At 41.9% G+C, this 18,624-nt stretch overlaps 1 protein-coding gene across 2 annotated transcripts in view; it reads right to left on the bottom strand.

Moving 5' to 3' along the window:
- Window positions 1–18,624, bottom strand: part of PDSS2 (decaprenyl diphosphate synthase subunit 2) — a 208,822-nt gene that overhangs the window by 43,475 nt on the left and 146,723 nt on the right. For both annotated transcript variants that reach the window (XR_016349154.1, XM_006123168.5), the window contains exon 4: window positions 6,648–6,722. Coding sequence is in view for 1 of the 2 variants with exons in the window: in XM_006123168.5 (XP_006123230.1) it covers window positions 6,648–6,722 (75 nt within the window). In the remaining variant the exon portion in view is untranslated. The remainder of the gene's footprint in view (window positions 1–6,647; window positions 6,723–18,624) is intronic.

Here is an 18,624-nt window from a genome sequence, read left to right on the forward strand (position 1 = left end):
TTAGGGAAAGGAGCAAATGCCATGAATAAACTGTTGCTGTTTTTAAAATGATGGCTTAACTACTGTGTGGTGAAAATATTTAAATAATGTTTACTTCTAAAATATTGAAATGACTTTTCTTGTGACAGATCATTAATAAAGTGCATTAGAAATAGCTAATAAAACTGTTGTTTCTAGCATAAGATCTTGTGAATGTTCATATTTGGGAGCTGAAGAAAATTAGTGAATTTTCCTTTTCAAAATATCCTGATTTTGCATTTAAGACAATAAGAATGAACTGGTAGATAAAGTGCAAGACTAAGATTTCTGTCTACACTTCTAAAATTAAAGTGTTTGTCCACATGCTTGTTAACCTCCCTCAAAGAATTCTAGTAGATTGGTGACGCATGATTTCCCTTTACAGAAACCATGTTGACTCTTCTCCTATGTTCATAGTCTGACAATATTATTCTTTCCTATAGTTTCAATCAGTTTGCCCGGTACTGAAGTCAGGCTTGCCAGTCTGTAATTGCCAGGAAAATCTCTGGAGCCCTTTTCTTAAAACTGGCATATTAGCTATCCGCCTGTCATCTGATACAGAGGCTGATATAAATGATAGGTTACATATCTTAGGGTATGTCTACACTACAAAGTTAATTTGAACTAACGGACGTTAGTTTGAATTAACTTTGATAGGCGCTACACTAGCGCTCCTCTAGTTCAAACTTAATTCGAACTAGCGGAGCGCTTAGTTCGAACTAGGTAAACCTCATTGTACGAGGACTAAGCCTAGTTCGAACTTACTAGTTCGAATTAAGGGGTGTGTAGCCCCTTAATTCGAACTAGTGGGAGGCTAGCCCTCCCCAGGTTTCCCTGGTGGCCACTCTGGCCAACACCAGGGAAACTCTATTGCCCCCCTCCCGGCCCCGGACCCCTTAAAGGGGCACGGGCTGGCTACGATGCCCGTGCCAGGTGTAAGCCTGCCAGCACCCAGCCAGCAGACCCTTCACCTGGCACAGCTCGAGCCAGCCACCCGATGCCCCCCAGGCCTCCCCCTCTTCCCGGGACCAGACTGGCGGCTCCCGGGAGCTTGCCCAGGACCGCAAGAGGCGGGCACCCGCCTGGTCCAGTGCAGACATCGTGGACCTTGTCCACGACCTCCGCACTAGGCACAGGAAAGCGGCCGTATAGGGCAGGAGAGCTGCCAGCCTGGCCACCCAGGAGCAGGTTTGCATGAAAATCAAGGTGGTCCACTGAGACCGCCGACCCTGAGCCCTGAGCTTAGAATGGCTGTACTGGGTCAGACCAAAGGTCCATCTAGCCCAGTATCCTGTCTGCCGACAGCAGCCAACCCTAGGGACCCTGGAGGGGATGGACCAAAGACAGTGACCAAGCCATTTGTCTCATGCCATCCCTCTCCAGCCTTCCACAAATTTCGGGCAGGGACACCACTCCTACCCCCTGGCTAATACCACTCCATGGACCCAACCTCCATCACTTTATCTCACTTCTCTTTAAACTCTGTTCTAGTTCTAGCCTTCACAGCCTCCTGCAGCAAGGAGTTCCACAGGTTGACTATTTGCTTTGAGAAGAACTTTCTATTATTAGTTTGAAGCCTGCTACCCATTCCTTTCCTTTGGTGTCCTCTAGTCCTTCTATTATGGGACCTAATGAAGAACTTTTCTGTATGCACCCTCTCCACACCACTCATGCTTTTATAGACCTCTATCATATCCCCCCTCCATCTCCTCTTTTCTAAGCTGAAAAGTCCCAGTCTCTTTAGCCTCTCTTCACATGGGACCTGTTCCAAACCCCTCATCATTGTAGTTGCCCTCCCCTCTCCCACCCTCTCTCTTCCCCTCTTCTACCTCTTTTTCCCAGTCTCCCCCAGTTTTGTTCAATAAAGAGAGATTCTATTCTTGAACACAATTGTCCTTTATTTTGTACATCAAGAAAAGGGGCTAGGGAAGGGTAAGTGGAAGGAGGTGAGGGAGGAATGGGGTACGAGCCCCCGATGGAGAGGACTGGGCTGGCTCTGCGGGCTTCTGGGGGTGGAACCTCTCCTGCAGCCCCCCAATTGCCCCCTCTTCCCAGATGGCAGCCTGCGGCAAGTGTAGCCGGTCTGATGGCCAAGTGCTGTGATGTGCCCAGTGTGGGTACTCTGGGCAATCCAAGCCAGGACTGCTTTGCAAGCGGGGCACCCCTGAGAACTGTCTGTCCGGGGTGGGGGTGGGGGTTGGGTCCCTTTAAGCACAGCCCTTCACTAGCCTGACACAGCTCCATGCTCTAAGTCCTATTCTGATGCCCTGCCGGCACTGCTTCCGGCCATCCTTAACCCTGGTTCAGGGTCCACTCTGTGTAGACATGCTAGTTCGAATTAGCAAAACGCTAATTCGAACTAGTTTTTTAGTCTGGATGCGTTAGTTCGAATTAGTTTAGTTAGTTCGAATTAGTTTAAGTTAGTTCGAATTAGCGCTGTAGTGTAGACATACCCATAGTTAGTAGTTGGGAGTTTCATACGTGAGTTCCTTCAGAACTCATAAGCGAGTACTGGTTCTGGTGATTTATTAATGTTTACCAATTTGTTCGAAAACCTCCTTGAGTGACACATCAATTTGTGGATAGTTCCTCAGATTTGTCACCTAAAAAGAAAGGCTCAAGTTTGGGAATCTCCTTCACAACCACATCTATGAAGACCGATGCTAAGTATTAATTTAGTTTTTCCTTCAATAGCCTTATCTTCCTTGAGTGCTCCTTTAGCATCTCAATTGTCCAGTGGTCCACTTGTTATTTAGCAGGCTTCCTGCTTCTGATGTACTTAAAAGTTATTTTTTGAGCCTTTGGCCAGCTGTTCTTCATATTCTTTTTGGCCTTCCTAATTGTATTTTTACACTTAATTTGCAAGAGTTAATTTTCCTTTCTATTTTCCTCACTAGGATTTAACTTCCACTTTTTAAACAATGCCTTTTTGCCTCTCACTGCTTCCTTTACTTTGTTATGTATCCAAGGTGGCACTTTTTAAATTCTTTTTATGTTTTTTAATTTGGGGGATAAATTTAAGTTGAGCCTCTATTATGGTTTCTTCAAAAAGGTTTCATGCAGCTTACAGAGATTTTATTTTGGCAATGTACCTCACAATTTCTATTTAACTAACTTTGTCATTTTTGCGTAGTTCCCTTATCTGAAATTAAATGCTACAGTGTTGGGTTGCTGTAGTGTTTTCCTTGCCACAGGGATGTTATATTTAATTATACTATGGTCACTATTACCAAGCGGTCCAGCTATATTCACCTCTTGGACCAGATCCTAGGTTCCATTTATTAAATCAAGAATTACCTCTCCGCTTGTGGTTGTGGTTTCCAGGACTAGATGCTCCAAGAAGCTGTCATTTAAATTAAGAAATTCTGTGCATTCAATCCTGAGGTGATGTGCACCTAGTCAATATGAGGATAGTTGAAATCCCGATTACTGAGTTTTTTATTTTAATAGGCTCTCTAATCTCCCTGCACAATTCACAGTCAGTATCACTATCCCGGTCACGTAGTTGGACATATACCCCTACTGCTATACTTTTTATAATTTATTATTAATTATTATTATTAATTATTATTATTATTATTATTACACAGATTTACTATCCATAAGAGATTCTACAGAACAGTTTGGTTAATTTAAAATTTTGCTTCATCTGATTCTGTCTTCTTTCTACGTTTGCCATTCCTCCCCTCAACATGAGCGGTTCTGTTTTTCTGACAGCATTTTGTACCTTGGTGTTATTGTGTTCCATTGATTATCCTCATTCCACCATGTTTCTGTGATGCCTGTTATAGCAATATCCTCATTTAATATGACGCATTCTACAGGCAGTCCCCGGGTTACATGGATCCGACTTACATCAGATCCCTACTTACAAACGGGGTGAGGCAAGCCCGCACTAGCTGCTTCCCCCCAGCAGACCAGGGAGACGCGAAGCTAGCGCCTCCCCCCGCCCCCCCCCCCCAGCAGACCAGGGAGACGCAGAGCGGCTTTTCTCAGCAGACACCTCAGCTTGAGAATAAAGGACTGAGGGAAGTGAGGTGTGGGAGAATAAAACTGAGCTCTGGAGAAATGTTTGGCTAGAGTTTCCCCTACAATATGTACCAGTTCCGACTTACATACAAATTCAACTTAAGAACAAACCTACAGTCCCTATCTTGTACGTAACCCGGGGACTGCCTGTAGTTCACTCATCTTATTATTTATACTTCTAGCATTGGTACATAAGCACTTTAAAAATTGGTTACTTTTTAAGTGTCTGCCATTCCATGAAGCAATTGAATGGGACTCTTCTTCATTTGACTGTTTCTCATCAGATCCTACCTGTATTTTATTATTTTCCATCCTCTCCCCTTTACTAGGACTTACAGAATCTCCATCCCCTTAGGGATTTCACTGTCTAAACCATGTGCTTTTCCACTCTCATTGGCTTTCCCATAAATTTGTGCTTGATATGGGCTTGACTGGTGGCCATACCTGACCCACTAAAAGTATAATCTTTAGATACTATGGTATGTGTTATTTTATATTACTACAAGATATTCATTACATTTAAATTAACCTTTTTTTTGTTTAGTAAAGCATCACTATACTTCCAACTTTTGCCAGACAGAATAGCTCATTTCTTATTATAAACACAAAACCATTCTTTTAGTATGTTTAACTTGATATTGTGCAGCTTGGCGCAGTGCATCTTACACTTTCACCATAATCTATGCTTGTTGAATATTTTGAAAGTGTGGTAGAAGCTCTTCTGAGGTAGTATCATTGTCTCCTCACACAGCATTCAGTCAATCATGCTGCCAAGTAAATATAAATAAAACGAAGACCTGCTGCAGTGGCAGACACCCAAAAGAGCTGAGAACATTTCTAGTATTACAGAGGATGTGGCTAATCCAAAATGTGCAAATGAAATCACAAGGAAAGCAGCCTAATTGCTAAAGTCAAATGGGAAGTTTACTCTTAAAAAAGCTATTTTAAGTAAAACATAGCTGAGGTTTGGTTGCATTTAGAGAAACCTGTATGGCTTACAATTTGAGTAGTAATTTTAAAGTATTTGTTCAAATAACAATATACTTTTCCTTTTAAAATATAACCTTGCATTTAGAGCTTGACAGAAGTAGCTAAATTGGCTTACAATACTGGAAGACTGAAGTCATTTGTTTGTCTATAGATTTAAGTATAGCAAGTACAAAAGTAATGCAAACTTCTCACATAGTTTTGCTCATGTGTCTCAACCCTAACCTAGAAGGCTATCTTCTAGAGGTGAGAGAGTAAGACATCCTCCATGCTCTTCACCCCATAGCTGATAAAGAAATGCCAACATGAATGCAACTGCAATAGTGATTTATATGATCAAGACTTATATTCATTTGGAACTAAACTAAGAACTCATTTAAACTTCCCTGAAGAATAAAATATAAGTGATTAACCTGAGTTCTATTTTAAATTGAAGCCTTACAAGTGAGAGGCTCCATAAGGCCATCACTTATCCCCCAAGTCATTTTGCTTCCTGATGTTATTCCTTTAAGATTCATATTTCTGAACTGGCTTGGACATCTGAGATCCTTTTGTTTCTATTAATATGCTCCACTTAAAAATATCATAATCTATAACATGCATAGGCAGACACTTGTGATCATCTCAATAGTATCAATCCATGTTTTTGGAGAGTAAAACTATGCTATTGGGTGAAATGCAGAGGTATAAAATCATAGAATCATAGGGTTGGAAGAGACCACAGGAGATCACTGACCAACCCCCTGCTAAAAGCAGGACCAATCCCCAACTAAATCATCCCGGCCAGGGCTTTGTCAAGCCGGGACTTAAAGGTAATAAAAATGAAGTTTCTAAAATATTAATTTCCTAATACACACAATGTTTAGAGATAATGGTAAATGCAATTAGATTTCTTAATCTACCAAAATTAAATCACTGTAATAAATATAGCAATACACTTCTTTGAAAATTCTCTTAAAAGACTGAAATATTAATTCATTTCATCAAAAGAATCCATCAGAGTTCTTGCCATGAAGTGTAACAACAGCAGTGTGACATAGTTGTAATTATCTTTGAAATGAACTTTGCATCTCAGATTCATGTAAATGACTGAACCAATTTCTTTGACCAGGCCAATTACTCTCTGTGATACAGGAAAGAATGATTTTCTTTGGAGAGGAGCACTGTATAGCTCCTTCCATTTAGTTCACCTAATAAAGCTGCTACATTTACGAGTAGAAAGGTCCTGGTTTAAATTTTGGTTGCAGTTGCTACAAAATCCATACATTGATGCAACCAGGATATGAAAAATTATGTGACCAAACAAAATATATATGTACAATATATTTCTTCACCAATTCAGAAACTACATGTTGATCTCAATTTTTTAAAAATCTTTTAATTCTAATGAATATTTTTTACTAATTAAAAACTGCAGACTCTCTCATTAAGCATTTTTAGTGATGCCCACCACCAATTACGGCAGAACTCAGGTGCCATACTAAAAGTACTTCTGAAGCTTACTGGGACTGTAATTAATACTTTCCCCTCTTCCCTTGAAAACAAACCCAAAGCAATGGCACTGTTATCATACATTTATATAAACTATGTGTAAAATGCTAGTAAAGTCTTACCTCGGATAAGTTAGAATTGTCATAGTATATTCCTTGTACTAAGTCACCAATTGCACTTGATATGAGCTCCACAACCTGGAAAACAAAACAAAAATCCCCAACATTTATTTCTTTAAATATGATCAATTACCTGATTGTCAACAGAAAGCCTAGAAGGCTCACTAACCTTCCTTGCAGGATCATGACTTTGAAAGACTGCATGGGCTACCAGAAGAGCTTCTGAAAAGATTATTTTTTGCCACCTAATGAGCAAGAAACCAGATCTAAATCTCCATACTAGAATGCCAAGCAAAGTCCTTCCTCTTTTTATAAAAGCTTTAAGTTAATACAAATGAGAACCAAGTAATATTTATTTTCCTAAGAGTGTGAACTACAGAGTATATCCTCACAAGGAAACACACAGTACTCCTAAATCCCAGTTCATGAATATGAGACAATAATCCCATCAAGGTTTGTTGGGTTTTTTTGCTGCCAAGTAGATACTTTACTGTAGAACTCACTTGGAGCTGCTAAAATTCTAATCTTCACAGATAATACAGAAAAAGTCACAATCCATAGAAAGCTAATCTTTCATATGTGATCATTTGGTATTTTAGTGTTCTGGGAATGCTCTGTGGATGTATTTAGTGCATGGCCTGAGGGTCAGCTGTACTCAGAGTGAAACAGTCTGCAACACGGGCATGTTTAAATCAGATTTATCAATCTGTATTATATTCAGGCTTCAGACTTTTTATTTTATTCAAGCGAAGCCTAAAAATCTGAACTTGATCCAGAATGTAAAACAAGCAGTCCATGGTCTCACTGGAACTACTGTACAATTTAGAACCATGTGCACGAACTGTCTTAATTGGAACAAAATACTGGGATTTACTGTAAAATTAAATGCAGCCATTTCAAATAAGCACACCTTAAGGCTATCCTTTTAGTTGTGCTCACAAAGTTTTAATTTCTTCAATGTTTAATTTCCTATGTGTATGATTCTATATCTGATTCACCTCTTTGCTTCCTAAAATTCAGCTTAGTTCTTATTGAATTAAAGGATTTTGTTTCAGCTTTTATCATTCTTGTAATTGAAGACATTAAGCTAAATGATAAAGTCCCAAACAGATATTTCACTGCTGAGGCATATTTTATTTGACCATAAAAACACATTCCGATGCTAGGTTTAAGTATTTACAACATAGCTTTTTTAAACACTAATTCTGATACATATTCCTACAGAGAGAGAGAGAGAGAGTGCTAACTTTAGAAACGGTGCTCATTAGCAGCCTCTTTTTTTAATCTTGTGATGCATATAGGTTAATTTGTAAGACCTATAAAAACAGTCTCTTAAAAAATCATGTTGCCATTTAGGTAACCAAATACTTATGAAATATTGTAGCAATATGAGATGCACAGGAACTGAAAGGACAATGATCCTACAGTGTTACCAGATGTGTTGAGTTATTTAAGTGGGGAACAGAGAAAATGAGGCACTTTTTTTTGAAGGTATCAGATAAGCCCTATGCCCAAATCCAGGAGGATTGAGTATCGCCAATAGGTCTATGAAAGTCTGTAACCATATGCCCAGCATCAGATTGTATTACAGTTTATACAAGCAACATCCCAAGATTCTTCTGATGGCTAGGACACATAATACAGATCAATCACTCACTAAAAAATGTTATGGTTTGTGAAACAGTCTGAGCTCAGAGACCTACACTGGTAATACAAAGAGGAATTTACAAAGACATTGAGTCCTGCTCTAAATGTCAAAGTGATACTATGAACTTTTAACAAGGCATGTGGCTGTGGATAAACAGACCTTTTCCTCTTTTTCCTGAAACTCTAATCTGTGCAGGACAAAATGAAACATTCTGTTTTGGGGGTTCTCTCCCTGCACACACCCGAAATGAACTTAACAAATGACAATTCTGCTGACTTAAGTTACTATAATTATCTCCATGAACATATTTATCATACATTGTGCCTAATTTTCTTGCAATTTTTATTATGTACTTTTTCTGTAGATAAAATTCTAGGAGAATATATCCATAAAATATAGTTTAAACCTCGACTCTGTATTAATTGCAAAATACGAAATGCTAGTAATATTGCAAAAGCTGCCTCATTTCATCCACACCATAAAACTACTCAATTTTCCATACCTATTAAAACAAAACAAAACAAAACCCAGAAGATCACACTGATCATTGGCAGGGATGACAACTTCTACTTTCAAGACCAGGACAGGACAATTTAAAAGTCTGTCACTTCATCAATTCTTATTCTGCTCTATGAAAAAAGTATCTGCTATGGAGCATCAGTGGGCTGGGGCTTCAGGGAAAGCCATGGAAAACAAGAGCAGTTATGTTTCTAAATGTGTCTCAAATGGGTTTAAAATAAAACACAAGCTAGTGTCAGCAGCATTTAAATAGTCAAACAAATAATGCCAAGCTTTCACATAATGTTTTTCAAAGGAGGCAAGTAACATTATCCCTGTTTTAATGATGGGGACATTGAGACAAATACAGGTGAAGTGACTGGCCCTACATCACCCACCAGTCATTGGTAGAGCCAGGATGAGAAGCCCATTAGCCCACACTGCTTAGTGCCTCACACTGGCATCTTTTTTGAAGATCAGGTTTAATAGAAGAAAGGTGTATTTTAAGCTTCAGGGGGTAGCTGAGTTAGTCTGTACAGAAAAAACAACAACAAATGGTCTGATAGCACTTAAAGACTAACAAAACATGTAGATGGTATCATGAGCTTTCGTGGGCACAGCCCACTTCCTCAGATCATCCAGTCATCTGAAGAAGTGGGCTGTGCCCACGAAAGCTCATGATACCATCTACAGTAAGACTCCATTGATCCAATGGAGTCTTACTGTAGATGCTCCGGCACTCCTGATAGTCCGGCACCATCAGGAACCCAGAAGTGCTCTGGCTGCCAGACAATTGGAGCTGCTCTGCGCCCGGCTTCCCCAATTCAGCTACTGCCAAAACTGACCAGCAGCTGAATTGGGGAAGCCGGGGGCAGAGCAGCTGGGGTGCTGCCTGGTTGGTCCCGTAGTGCTGCCCCTTGGGGTTGCGGGACCAACTCAGCAGCACCCAAGCTGCTCTTGGGGATGCCTGGGGAAGAGTAGCTGGAGTGCTGCCAGGTTGGTCCTACAGTGCCGTGGCGCTGCGGGACCAATCCAGCAGCACCCCAGCTGCTCTTCCCCAGGCATTCCCAAGTCAGCCGCTGCTGAAACTGACCAGCGGCTGACTCCAGGAAGCCCGGGGCAGAGCTGCTCTGCCCCGGGTTTCCTTGAATCAGCCGCTGGTCAGTTTCAGTAGTGGCTGACTTGGGGACGCCTGGGGCAGAGCAGCTGAGGTGCTACCGGGTTGGTCCCGTAGTGCCCACCCCTCGGCGCTGTGGGACCAACCCGGCAGCACCCCAGCTGCTCTGCCCCAGGCGTCCCCAATTCAGCCGCTGCTGAAATTGACCAGAAGCGGCTGAATCGGGGACGCCTGGGGCAGAGCTGGACTATCAGAAGGGGAGGCTATAAGGGGTCTGGGGTGGCATCCCCCCGAACCCCTCATTCCCCCCCCCCCACGCCAGATCCCTCATAGCCCCCCTCCCGATAGTCCAGCATATTTGATAATCCGGCACCCCCAGGATCCTAAAGGTGCTGGATTATCGGAAGATTACTGTATAAATTTTGTTAGTCTATAAAGTGCTACCAGACCATTCGTTGTTGTATTTCAAGTTTGACTACTTTAGGGGGTCAGACCTTCCTCTCCCTTTTAGGCAGGTTCCACCATGAGCAGGATGTGGGACCAGTTGTAGTAGCTATCTGAATGGGTTGCTCTGTTTCAAAGAGCAGAGCTCACAGAGACCATAGGCAGATGGAAAAGAGAAGCAACTGTGGGAGTGCTTGTTCTCTTCAATTAATCTGAGCAGTCTGAGGATCACAGGGGCTATGGGAAGCTTGCACTCCCACTGGCAGCGAGGTGGGATGGGACAACAGCATCTTTACCCTCACCCTTTGCCTAATAAATCTGATGGAGGGTGAGAAAAATTCTCCCTGGTTCTAACACTAGTAGCTGGGAAGAGGTGGAACAAAAAGAAGCACGTGCTGGTCCCCTACTCCAGAAACTCAGAGTAGCAGCCAAAGCTAATGATGAAAAATTCCCATCCCAACAAATATGGCAGTGACATCTGAGGGGTAGGAATGACTGCAAAGGGAAATCTGCAACCTGTTCATAATGAAATTGGTCCTGAATTCTTTCCTGAGAGCACCACCAAACTATGCAACCTCTCCTAGTAGCCCTATGATCTGCCTCCAGAAAACAGAGGGAAACAAAACAGGACTTGTGTGTTCGCAAATCCTTTCTTTGCAAATGCACTGCTGGGTGAACACACTGGTCCCCCTCTCCACTTTCATTCCTGTAAGACCAAAGGATTGCTAAGAGGGAGAACAAGACCACTGGGGCAACAGCAGGAACAGGGAGGTTAGTACTCAGTGTCCATTTCATTATAACTGTTTATTAAGTTCCCACACACCCTTCCATTCCCTATTTCCAGATATCTGTACCATCTTCTTTTATTGAAGAGTGCTTTCCCAGCTTCTTCCTACGGTGCTGCCAGATTCTTATAGTGTTCCTTCCTCACCCAGCTGTCCCTGTGAGCTTTGGGCAGACCTCTGTATGTTTTAGAACTAAGAAGTAGTCTCCCTAAACCCCACCAGATTCTCTCTTGCTCTCTCTCTTTTTGGGGTGTGAGGGGCTTTAAATGGCTAAAATTAGAGAGAGACTTCAACTGATACTTGACAAAATTTAAATTTTTCAAAACATGGTTTTATACTTAGAAATATTATCAATGCCAATGAAATTAAAATGAAAATAACTTTAAACAAAACATTCCTCAGCAATGTTTGAAACAAGCACTTCAACATTAAAAACCAGAAGTGAAACTGACTATGTAAATAATATTGGATTAACTGATTTTGAATGTTCAAAAACCAAATGGAAAAAATAAACCAATAACTTACTGTACTAAGTAGCTGGATTTTAAAATTCATTCCCTTTTTTATTAACTGAGGTGCAGTTAGTCACACAGGTAAAGAAATGTGTTTGGTTATAATACATAGTTTCTCAGTTAACTACATCACAGATTCATCATTTTACTCACCCCCATATCCTCTCTTTAAAAGCTGTCCCTCACTTTCAGTTTAAGCAACGCACTATGAAAAAAGTATGATCTTCTTAGTGATCATCTTTCTGGCAATAGTCTTTAATCCTTCTTGGATAACAGTTTGACATGTATCCTCAGAATATTAATAATGGAACTAATGGCAATAATGAACAAAGTGCAATGTAAACATGTAATTGATAGATATTCATCTGGATTGCAAGAGAAGCTCTACTTAGCTATTAAAATATACAAAAATATACTGCAGCATTTAATTCTATCATGTTTCTTTAACTTTTAAAATATCTTAGGGCTTGCCTATATTAGGGATTTTTTTCTAACGGGGTAAGTTGCATCCTTTATACTGGTGCAGTGCATCTGTGCTAGCAGTTTGCATGAGTGTAGCTACATCAGTGCAAAAATCCCTAATTTAGACAGGCTTTTAGACCATATCTACACTATAAACTTTGGTTAATGCAAGTTATCCCTCCCGCATAAAGGTACTCAGCTTAGTATATTTCTCATACTCGTGCATACTCGCTCTTTGCATTAGTCGTCAGGAATTCTTGTGTTAATGCACAGTGCAGTGCACCATGGGTAGGTTTCCAAATATGCAACTCCTCATAGTCCAGTGCACTGTCTTTTGGAAATTTTGGCAATGCATTGTGGGAGGAAAGAGAAAAGGAGGCAGCCAATGTTCCCTGTAAGTTGTGCCCTTGTATAGCTGCTCAGGAGAGATTCAAATGCTGCTCAGCAGATTAGCAGAGTGCCCACAACTAGTTTTTTTGTTTCTACTGGTACAACTTTGCATGTGTCTTAGTGGACATAAAAACGTATTCTGCACATGGATGGGGAAAAAAAACACACACATGGATGGAAAAGATTAGAGCCTATGCAATATTATTACCAAGGGTTCAAATCCTACAAACCCGCATGGCACTTCTCGCTGTCTGCAATCTCAGACAGAGACATGGACACTACTCACAGCTCTGCATTTGTCTCATGAATGTTGCAAAGGCAAGACAAACAATCCTCCAATATTTGCAGAATAAGAGGAAAAACAGTAGCAACAGGGAACAGGATAATTTCATGGAGGAGATATTGCTGTGGGATACCGCACAAACCATTTCAAGTGGTTGGTGGTGTTCCTGGAGCAGCAGCAGACAAGGGAGTGCCTCTTCTAGGCACAAGAAACGAGCACTGATTACTGGGATCACAGCATGATGAAGACTGGGAACAATGAGCAATGGCTGCAGAGTTTTTGGATGTGCAAGGCCACTCTCCTGGATCTCTCTCCCAAGCCTGCCCCAACTCTAACAGACTAACTCAGCTACCCCTCTGAAAACAGAATGAGAATTGCCCTAACATTGGAGAAGCAAATGACAATAGCATTGAGGAAACTTGCAATGCCAGATTGCTACCGGCCCAGGGGATATATTTTGGAGTAGGAAAGTCCAGAATGGGCCACTGTCATGCAACATGAAAGACAATTAATCATCTCCTGATAAGCAAGACTGTGACTGTCGATAATTTGAAGGACGTAATGGATGGATTTGCAGCAACAGGCTTCCCAAGTTGCAGTGGGGAGACAGAGGACACACAGATCTCTATTTTGGCACTATCCCACTTCTAAAGGAAACAACTTTTTTACTATGACTATGCAAGCAGTAGTAGTGCTTCACTGGCATCAGTGTGGACTGGCCAGAGAAGGTGCATGGCACTCACATTTTTAAGAACACAGGGCTGGTCAAAAAGCTGGAAGCAGGACATTCTTTCCCAACTGCTGGGAGTGATTCTGGGGGACACCGCCTACTCTTTGCTCCCCTGGCTCATCAAGCTGTACACCTGCCACCCTAAAAGCACCAAGGAAAGATTCGGTTCAGTTCAGAAGGTGCAGAATGACAGTTGAATGGGCTGTTGGTAGACTGAAGAGAGCTTGGTATTGTTTGCTCACAAGACCAGCTTTCAGTGAGAAAAATATCCCAAAAGGCTATAACTTCCAGTTGTGCTCTGCATAATATCTGCGAGGCAAAGGGGGAAAAGCTACTACCATGCTAGAGAGCACAAGTGGAGCGGATGTCTGAGTTCAAACAGCCATACACAAAGACTATTAGAAGAGCTAAACATGGAGCTATGCAACTAGAGGAGGCCTAGAAAGAGAACTTTAAACAGTCTGATATACTAATGTGATGTGGTGGGCGGTACTTTATCTAGCCCTGACATTTTGGGGGTGTTAGGAATTTGTGTGGTACTTGCTGTACATTTATAATCATTGCATATGTTGGTCACTAATCCTGAGTTCAGTTGCCCTGTAAAACAAGTAGTGGATGCTTCAAGAGTGCTAGGCATTTTGTTGCATGTGGTTTGAAATAATACTGATGAATTAATTACCAAAATTGATATTTTACTGCCTACAAAAACCAGGGCAAAAATGTGCAACTAAATTTTAAAAAAAACCCTTCTGAAATACATTCACAGAACAGAACTTAACATGGATAAGAACATTCATGTCAATTTCATTCATTTTGGTTACACATACAGCAACCATTGCTCTTACAGGTCAGTGTATGCAAAACTGTGGTTCTTTTTATTGTCTCCCAGCACAGAATGGTATGTAGCCAGATGCCATGTGGAATGTTGAAGGGCATAAGGAGGTAGTAAAATGGAGTTCTCTATTGACTGCAAAGAATGCCAAACCTGTGATTATTGAACCTGTAGATCAACAGGAGTCCATAGCATTTGTATTTGCTATTAGAGATGTCCCGATGAATCTTCCTCTCCAACTCCTGGGCCTTTCTCCTGTCTACTCTTTCCCTATCTGTTGTCTGCAATATTTATCTCTGCAGGCTATCTGTTCAGGTCTGAAGCAGCACTGGCTTGCAAGATCTCTGAGTATATCTATCTGTGTACTCTTCTTTCTCTTCCTTATCATGGCCAAGTGTTCCATTGGTGTGGGTGGGGAATTCAAGACCACTGTCATGCTGGCAGATCAACAAAGCCCTGCCAATTTGTGGATATCCACTGGTATCCATGGCTCATTTTTGTGGATATGGTTGCGGACACAAAATTCTGTATCTGCACAGGGCTCTACAGATTAGGTGCCAGCTCACGCAAAGGACCCCATGGTCTCAACTGAACACTGACAGCTCGAACCTGTCTGCTTAATTTGTGAGTTAAGATTAATAAAGTAGGTATTAGAATTATAAGAAAGTATTTAGACTGGATTGAATGCTTATGAACTGCCATATGCATTAATCCTGTAAGATCTGTGTTCCACATTATATGCAATGGTGTTGTAGCTATGTTAGTCCCAGGATATTAGAGACACAAGGTGGGTGAGATAGTATTTTTTTTTGGACCAGCTTCTGTTCCTAGGAGACAACCTCTGTGTAAGCTTGAAAGTTGTCTCTCATACCAGCAGAAGTTGGTTCAATGAAAGACATTGTCTTATGCTCCTTGCCTCTGTGCTCCATTTTACAATATTTGAGCGTTATTGTGAGCTCTGTGACTGTATGAATAGTCAAACTGGACAGAAACATTAACTAATGTAAAGCGCTGTTCTTGAACACAACTGTTACATCCCTCCTGAAAAGAGAAGGCCCATTAATATTAGATGAGCTCTGGTTAGATCTTACAGATGGAAACTCTTTATATCTGGATTGAGAAACTGCCAACAAAAGGACTAAAGTTTCTTATTATTCTGTGCTCCTCCTCTTGAAAATGTCATGCAAGTGGACTCTTCCCATCAGCTAAGGCAGGCCTGGGCAAAATACAGCCCACCAAGCCACTGGATCCAGCCCGTGAGGCAGGCTCTCCTGCTTGCCCCACATGTAGCTCAGAAACACGGCGGCGGGGCACTTTCTCTGAGTCTGGAGGGGAGAGGGAAAGATTCAGACGCTGCTCCCATCCGCAGCACAATCCCATTGGCCGGTTTCTAGACAGACACTGGCCAATGGGAGCTACCTGTTTGAATAACTGGCAGCCACAAAACACAACCCTCCTGCTCACTCACTTAAGCACATGGCTGAGCAGGCAGAAACATTTTAAATTCTGCAAGCCTTTAGCTCTGTAGGCAGACAGCCTGGTAAGTCTCCTGACAAGAATCTGCCTCTGGCACCTCAGCCCCTCCCTTCCCCAACCCTCTGCCCCACACTCCTGCCCCGCTACTCCACATGCACCCATACCTCCCTCCCAGATCTGGCACCCCGATTTCCTGCCTGAGATCACAATCCCCTCCTATCCTAGGTCACATCCCAAAACCCTACACCCCAGTTCCCTGCCAGAAACTGACCAGAGCACAACTGAGGTCAGAATCTCAGGCCTCTAATACAGGTGCTTTTCCTATTACACCTAGATCTTCCTATGATGAGGTTAGGTGCCAGCTGTACATTTAAACACTGTATTTGGAAATGCATACATACACTCTTACCTGAGGTGCCTTTCCCTGCATTGGGTTTGCCTGTGCTTGACTACCAGGACTGACTAGACTGCAGTGAAGTCTCAGATAGATCCTGCCTTGCAGCATAGCTGGATCCTTCCCACCATGTATTCTCCATCACCCTCCTCCCGCTGTTCATGTCAGGGGTTTGTGTTTCAGACTCTGGAAGGTATCCATGGTGCTCTGGTGGGGTCTCTGCCAAGCATGGTATGCAGGTTGTTGTAAAAGAAGCAAGTCTGCAGCTTGGCACCAGACCAACTGTTGGCCTCCCTGGCCTTCTGGTATGCCTGCCCCACTTCCCTGAAGCACTGCTGCTGATTCCTATCCTACCCCTTCACCTGCATCCACATTGCAATCTTTGTACATGTCCACATTTCTAGGACTATGTTGTAGCAATGCTTGAACAGTCTCTCTTCCTACATGTCTAAGAGATCCAATACTTCCAGGAAGGAGCATATCTGGAGCACATAACTGCCTATTGGGAAGTTGCACACAACAAGGGGTAATTGATAGGTGTGCCCCAATCTGGGCAATCAAGAAAAGGGAATCAAAAATAAGCAGGGCTTTTAAAGGAGGGTTGTCTAATTTTTGGGACTCCTAGGAGGGTTGTTCAAAATTCTGAGCAGACGGATCGGTATCAGGCATTGTGGGACAGCTGTTGGAGGACTGTTATGGTAGACATAGGTCCTGTAGTATCTACACTCGCACTGCATTGACCACAGCATGTCAAGTGTGGCTCAGCATAATTTGGAGAAGTGGTGTTACTGTGTCACCATAATGGGGCTGTTATTTTGGCAGGAGACAGCTTTGAGTGGTCATGTGCAGGACAGGTCTTAGTCATTTTCCTCAGTGATGAGCAAATGTAGCATTGCAGTCCCATCCCTTCCTTCCCCTTCAAGAGTCCTTAAGTAGTGAAACTAATGTATTAACATAACTGCAGATCTCATGTAGCATCCTTTGCAATGGACTGCTCAACCAGGGACTGATGAATGAGTTTAGAGTTAGCAATCATGAAGGAGTGCTTCAGATCTCAGTAAGATGAGCCCTGCTGAACAAAAAGAAACCATGATTACAGGGCCTCAGGCTAGATAGCTGCAGGAAACTCAAACAGTGCAAGAGAAGGAAGAGGAAACACCCACAAAAATACCCTCACACTATTTGCATCTGTTTAACTTTCCAGTAGATCTGAAACTAGGCTATGATGTCCACAAATTGATATGTGGATTAAATCAGTCAAAGCTGGTGAGTCCTGAGTTGACACAGATGACATCTGTAAGTGGTGTTAACTATTCTGTGTAGACTGTGCCGGTATCAATAAATTTGAATCAGAAGAACTGTCATTTAGCATCTGACAGATGGAATCAACTAAACAGAGCTGCAGCTGTTTGTTAAATTAGAAAATCAACAACCCACTCTAATGTACCATGAGTGGCAGCATCCATGAGTAGCAGCGATCCCTGACTAAAAATGAAATGCTGATAAATCACAAAAACGCAAATATTAAGGCTCAGCTGAAGCCAATCCATTAAGGCCCCAGCCACTTTGTAAATCTGGTAAATGCCAAAAGAGTCAAATTTTATTTATTAAAAAAAATTACACAATTATGTTGTTCTATAACATTTACTTTTTACACCACAGTATACCATTACTTCTAATGCCATTCTTGATTTATAGTGCCCTTTCCTAAAAATTTGACCCACCAAAGATTATTTTTAAGACTAGCTTTACTACAGTACAAGAAGATAGGACATGTAATATATTATTCTATTTCGAGGGTACACACATCTTAATCTTTTCTAGTAGTCTTAGCAGCTGTTTGAGAAGAGCCATAGCTGATTGTGCATACATACATCCGCAGCACTGACAGCATTAATCTCACACAGATTTATTAGTCTTTTTTCACAATACAAAAAAGCAGGGCTACAATGCAGTAGGTAAAGGTAAAATACTCTCTAAGGACAAGTTAGTTTCAGTGTACATTCTGGATGGGAGGGATATCTGTTTCCTTGTATGAATGTACAGATTCTTGGGGGAAGGGGAGCTAAGCTACCCAGACAGAAAACAATTTTTAAAGGACTCATTTGTGTTGTAATTCACCCCTCCCCCAAGTCAGAATCCTCTCCTGTACCCATGCCACCCACATCCCAGTACCCTGCCTCAAGTTATAACCCTCTCCTTCACTCAAACTCCCTCTCAGGCCCCACAACCTCTCCTGTACCCCAATCTGTCCCAGACCCTGTACCCCACTCCACAGAAAGCGCAGCCCTTGACCAAAATCTTGGAATGGCCCCCCATCGAAAATTATTGCCCACCTCTGACCTAAATTATTTACTTTAATTCTTGTGTACATTATTGTAGTATTTGAGATTATAATATTGTACAGTG

This window comes from Pelodiscus sinensis, chromosome 3, assembly GCF_052426305.1.
Source record: "Pelodiscus sinensis isolate ZL-2025 chromosome 3, ASM5242630v1, whole genome shotgun sequence".
Lineage (NCBI taxonomy): Eukaryota > Metazoa > Chordata > Testudines > Trionychidae > Pelodiscus > Pelodiscus sinensis.